This window comes from Alligator sinensis, unplaced genomic scaffold, assembly GCF_000455745.1.
Source record: "Alligator sinensis unplaced genomic scaffold, ASM45574v1 scaffold347_1, whole genome shotgun sequence".
NCBI classification, from domain to species: domain Eukaryota; kingdom Metazoa; phylum Chordata; order Crocodylia; family Alligatoridae; genus Alligator; species Alligator sinensis.
The window spans coordinates 2,028,368-2,034,582 of NW_005841922.1; the positions used below are offsets into that span (position 1 = coordinate 2,028,368).

At 45.8% G+C, this 6,215-nt stretch overlaps 1 protein-coding gene across 1 annotated transcript in view; it reads right to left on the reverse strand.

The window, feature by feature from the left end:
• PDZD2 (PDZ domain containing 2) overlaps positions 1-6,215 on the reverse strand; it is a 335,521-nt gene that overhangs the window by 75,423 nt on the left and 253,883 nt on the right. The window contains 1 exon segment of the mRNA XM_025198461.1: positions 3,355-3,522. Coding sequence (XP_025054246.1) covers positions 3,355-3,522 — 168 coding nt within the window.

Here is a 6,215-nt window from a genome sequence, read left to right on the forward strand (position 1 = left end):
GGGCAGGTTTGTATGTGCCAGTTGTTTGTCTGGGAGAGGTTGGGAGGCTAAAAATATTCTCTGATCACACAGACCTTGTGAGCCCCTTTGATCCTGTCAAAACCTCCTGGACCCCAGTAACCTCTCTCCCATAGACCCTGCTGCCCCACCCCCTCCTCCCGCCCCGATCCTGACCAGGTACTTATTTTAAATACAAATCTAACATCTCCCAAATATCTATACACAGCCCAAGACCAAGCACAGGATTTCTCACATCTGATTCATCAGCAGGGATCCAGGTTCTCTGTTTCCCAGGGGAAAACAGAAAAAAAAAATGCAGCTTTTCCCTTTAAAATGAAAAATCTGTGTTTTTCTCAATTAAACAGAAACACATGGATTTTCCACTCTTGCAAAGAGCTGTCTGTCTGCAGGCTGGCAGAATTCCAGCCTGCCAGGAGCTGGGGGGAGCAGGAAGAGGATGGTCAGGCAGAGAACCATGTGCACGTGCACATATGCACATGCACATGGCAGCCAGGCAGCCTGCAGAGCAGCTCACACAGATAAGTCTCACCAGGGGGGGCGGGGGGAGCACTGAGGCCCACAAAGGGAGGGAAGGAGGGAATGAGTTGGACAGGTCTGAGATTGGGGCTAGGGCTAGGGCTGTTCCGCAGCTAGGTGGTGCATTGAACTTTGGGCCAGAGACCATGCATGGCCACAGGGCCCAGATGAGGAGTGGGATGGGGTTATGGGTGGTTAGTCTGGGGGGCAGGGAGGGGAGCTGGCTCTACCACTGCATGCACTCCTGGGGTGGGGCAGGGCAGGGGAGCATGTGCTGCCCAGATGTGTGCCCAGGGCAGGGGCAAGCTGCCCCCTGCAGGCTTGGGCTTCCCACACTGCTGCCCCGTCCTTCCCCCAGGGCCTCCGCAGCCCAGTGGGCAGGACCCACATAGCAGGGCAGAGCGGGGCCAGGCGAGGAAGCTTGTTGCCACCTCTGGGAGCCCCACAATGCCACAGCAAGATGCCCCCTGCCTGCCTGGCAGCAATGGGGGCAGTGGCATGGAGTTGTGCCCCTCGCTGCTACCAGGCAGGCAGGGGGGTGCCTCACCATGGCAGCATGGGACTCCCAGGAAAGGACCTCCCTTCCCTGCCTTCTCCCCCTCCCATCCAGAGACAGTAGCTGCAGCTCGCTGTGCTGCAGCCAGAAATTACGTTGCCCCACTTAGAAGCAGCTTAATTTGAACCCTCATACAAATTTGGAAGGAGTCTGAAGCCATACTCTTCTGTTTGGATGTGGCTTTAGAGAGATTGCAAGGGGCTGACAGCACAACAAATGTCATTTCTGTCTGTGCCCACAGAGAAGCAGCCTGCATAGTAATGAACTCATATATCAACAATGCTAAGCTGCCATGTGTAGGATTAACCTAGGGCAGGGAAGTTTAGAGATAAAGGTCAACTGGACAGACACTCTCTGAGAAAACACCACTACGAAGTGAATAATGGTCACACTTCAGGTTCACAGGCTGGATCCAGCCTGTGGAGCCATGTTGCATGATCTGTGGGACTGGTAGAGGGGAAGGGCCTGCTGTCCAAATCCAGGGCACAGAGCCTCAAAGGGAACACATGATGGCGGTAGGGAAAAAGCGGAAGCTTTGTTAACCCCTGCAGCTGCTGCTCGCCCCACCACTGCACCCACATCTGGCCCGTGAGGAGTACCACAGCTGGGTTCCAGCCCAGGGGGCTGGGCAAGTTTGACACCCCTGGTATAGCAGAACCTTGATACTTTGCAAGATTGGGTTCCTTATTGTCCCATCAAAAACGAGGGTTTGCCAAGCAATTGGGAGCTTATGCAGCAACCACACATAGTTGTGTGGGGCTGCTGAGGTGCTCCAGCTGTTTTCTTTGGCTTTTATTTCAAAAGGTGCCACTTTTCTGGTGCAGGACCAACGATAATCTGTAGCTGAGTGGAGAAGCGGTGCCCTTTGAGGTCATGGCTTGTTGGACAGGATGCTTAGCAGGTGTTTTATTTAGATTGTAGTAAGCATTAGCAAAAGTCAAGATGTGTTCTGAGCACATGGTAATGCTCACTAGCGTCTTCTAAGCCAGGTTTTTGCTGCTGGTAGCAGGCAGAGAGTGCCTAGGAGAGGGGGCTGCCCCTGCTGCTGGATTCTGCAGGTGCCCAGGGATCAGAACCAGTTTGAGACTCCCGTTCAGTCCTGGGGCCCACAATCCCACAACAACAGTGGATTGTGGGTTCTAGCCCCAGGACCATAACTGACCACGTTATCTCCACAGAGCAGTCTGAAATTAGTTGAGCATGTGTTCATTAACATGATCTGGAGAGCTTCCTTGCTGGGAAAGATGCAACTTTGCTATGATACAAGTGCACTTAACGTGTTTCATCATTTCATAGATGTTAGGGGTTGGAAGGGACCTTACAGATCATCAAGTCCTCCTGCTTGAACATGTGGATGCTCAAGTTAAGTGTATTTAATACATACTAAGTGTTTTGTTAGACATGGCCCTAAGGCTGAAGAAGATAACTGAATGGCTTGTCCTTAATTCAGCAACCCACTGCAAACTGAGCAGCTGGAACCCCCCAGGTCCAGGTTCTACTATATTAGCTATGCTGCATTACAGGGTTGTCTGATTTTTTCTAAAGGGTTCTCTCAGGTTTATTATAAACAAACAAGATTTCAGTCAGGCCCACCTGCTTTCTCTTATCTTATATCGAAACTGGAAGCACTTTGTTTTTGTTCTGTGTTTGTATGGTACGTAGAACAAGGCGATCCTGGTCCAGCATTGGGGCTTCTAGTTACTGCACAATGTAAATAAATCATTGCTATCTTCCATTTAGTCTTTATTAAATGCAGCTTTGAATGGAATCCAAGGGAGGTTATCCCTTAAGCTATAGTCCAAATTCTGAGGATCACACTCAGATAAAATCCTGTTCACATCAAATGGACCAGTAAAACTGGGTAAAGTTTTCAAAATACAGTACAGATGCCATAAGAGGAATTTTGCTACAGAAAAAAAAAAAGAAATATACTACAACCCACACGCTTCAGTAACTTCACTAAAAGCATTAAAAGTGCATGTGAAGCAATGTACTAAGGGGGTAAAAAAGGTCGCAGCCACAAATAACTCAGAGAATATAGGAACTTGCAATGCTACTTTATCCACTTTGACTAAGCTTTACTACAGCATATGAATACAAGATAGCTTGATCTCAAGCATTTCACATCGTGGTTCAGGTTTCTGCTGACCACTTCTAACACAAAGGAAGAGCTCGTTTAATACCACAGACAGCCCGTCACATTTTTTGGTGTGACAACCAAATTGGATAACTGAGAAAAGAGTTTTCAAAGTCACACTTACAGCACCCTGCACTTCGGGAGATGTACTCCCTCCTTTGACATCTTCCTCCTCTGGCTTTTCATTCTCTTTGTTATCAGTGAAAAACGCAGTATCCTGGACTGCACAGCTGCTAAGCAGGTCTGGCAAACTGGTAGATGGATACTTGAGACAGTCTGCTTCAGTAGTTTCCTATCAAAAACAATAAAAGGCATGGGATGCGTTATGCAGAATACTTCTCAAATGCATAATGAAGCACTGCTATTTTATTGCTGGCATTTATGCTCCAGATAAGCAAGACGTCAACTTTAACAAGTCGGTGCTGGAACAAGCTACAGGTTTCAATGTTTAAAATGAACAACAAAAACCATTTATTAAGCATTAAGCTTATATTGCCAAGTTGAACTCATTTAATGACCTTTTCTCACATACTGATTTCTAAAGTGGTTATAACTATAGGCAGGTGTGCAAGAAGAAAATCTAGAACAAACTCCTCTCTGATGTAATATCACAAGAAGATTTAAAGACTACAAAATTATTATTCCATTTACGTCTTCAAATCATATTCTACACATTTGCTCATACTGTGTGCATATTTAAATACACTTGTTTATATACATCTAGATGTGTGTATATTTTTTAGCAAGAAACTAATATACGTAAGGGTTTTTCACATACTACTGGTTAACAGAGGTTTGTGTAGTTCAAATTAAGTGGTCTGACAAACTAAACAATGACAAAGTCCTGTTGTGAGCCGAATCTCTCTCTCAAGTCATCAACAGTGAAGGCCCAGCTATAATGGCCCAAACACATGGCTCAGAAGATAATCTTCAAATGCTCAAGCATCTGGGCAAGCAGCTTCTCTGTGGTGATCTGCAGCACATGAAAAGGAACCATGGTTGCCTAAGAAAGTGCTTCAAGGACACTTGAGCACCGAAAAAAAATCTGTCAACTAACTCTCTGGAGAGCTTGCTTGCAAATATGTGAGACCCAAAATGAGAGAAGGTATGGGCCTTCTTGAGCTGCAACAGCATGCCCTTGGGCAGGGGGAGCATTCAGGGTGAAAGATGGGATAGCAGTAGCACACTGGCTCAGATACTGAACAGTGCAGCAAATTTTGTGACAAAGGGGCTTATCACACATAGGCCTGCGTCCCCCAACCTTTGACTTGGCCACCTTCACTTAGGCATTGTCATCCTTGGCTATAAGGAACATATGATGATGATGATGAACATATGATGATGAAAGGTCAAGCAGGTAGTATGACAATTTACTCGCTCATCCTATCAATTCAACTCAGGCCTGATACTTGAACATCCAGATTGATTCTCTGTTATCCTGCACACTTTCTACTAGCATAAGTGACTATACTAGCTGCAGGGTAATTGTGAGTCAGACCATCAGCTATCTCTTCCAAGATAAATCCAGTGCCAACTGGACTGAATGTAGTAGCAGTTTCTTCATGCAAACAACATCCAAAGGGATCTCAAAAAGAATGCTGTCCTGTAGTATCTCTGACTGATTAGAAACCAGATCTACAAATCTGAATGGTTGCTATGTGAAACAAGCAAAGAGCATAAGCAAGGCAAAGATTTAGATGGTGCATTGTTTAGGCCTCCAAATCCTGTTCCCAGGAATGTGAGAACTGGCGGAGTCCATGGAGAATGTGCTGACACACTGAGAACCTCAAAGAGCTTTTTGCTGCAAGCGCTCGGGTTGACTGTATAGATGCAGTTGCAGCATGAGCAGACAAGGACTTATGAAGGAATTCGAGTAGGCTGATGCCCTACTTTCAGAAGAGAGCTTGACTGTCTCACTGAAATGCCTCTATTCAAGATAAAAACCAGAGAAGTTAATACCAAACTCTGATCCTAATAGAGGACTTCAGATGCACTTCACTTATAGAAGTATAAAAGCTACAAGTCCATGCAACTTGGTTCTTGTTCCTCAGCCCTGCAAGATACATTTTCTCTCTTTTTTTTGGTAAATATGAATATAAGGCATTAACAAGAATCTACGCAAGAACATCCAGAAGAGATTATGCCTCTCAATTAGATAGGCAATGAAGATCTACATTACAAATGTAAGGACAAAGGAGGGAAAAAGAACACTGACTACTGCTCTATGCTTAATAATCAAATTATACAAAGCTTTCCACATCTCTGTTCTCTGTTGTGATAAACGGAGCTATTATTAATAAAAGCCTTCAGGGCTCTCTGCATGGAACTTCATGTCAGTTCCCCAACAAACACTGTACCTCAGGCCATTACCTTAACAGAAATAAGGAATGCAAACACACATCAGGAGACCTCAAGCATTTAGATAATGCAGAGATAAAAGCTACACAACAGGTACACAGATGGTTAACATATAGGAGAGCAGCTGGGAAGTGTCTGTTTCATTCTGTATGTCACAACCCAAAGGGTGTGATTTTTATTTGTGTGTGCTTCGGCACTGCTAAATTGTCCCCGCTAAATTGCAAGCTTCCTTGCACGGTGGAGTTTTCTGCTGCAAAAGAGAACCCTGGTGCAAGGGAGAATTTCCCACCAATTTGAAGCTTTCTTTGCAGGGTGCATTTCTTTGTTGCAGCACAGAAATGCTCGTTGCAAAGAGTTCCCGCCATTTGTATGTAGATTTGGGTCCCATTATTGGCCAGTTCTAAATTATTCACACGTGGCGGCTAGTGACTGGCGTCCTAGCCGTATAAGAGGCTTGAGTGGTTTCCGCCCAAGTTGGAGGACTCCACGAACAAGGGAGGAGGAGACTTCACGCTGTGTGAAGATCTCTAAGCGCTGCGGATCCTCACGGACCCAGTGCATTTGAAGCAGGCTACGGAGATCTGATCAATCTCTAGCCTCTCCCCGTCGCCGATAGAATTCCTAGAC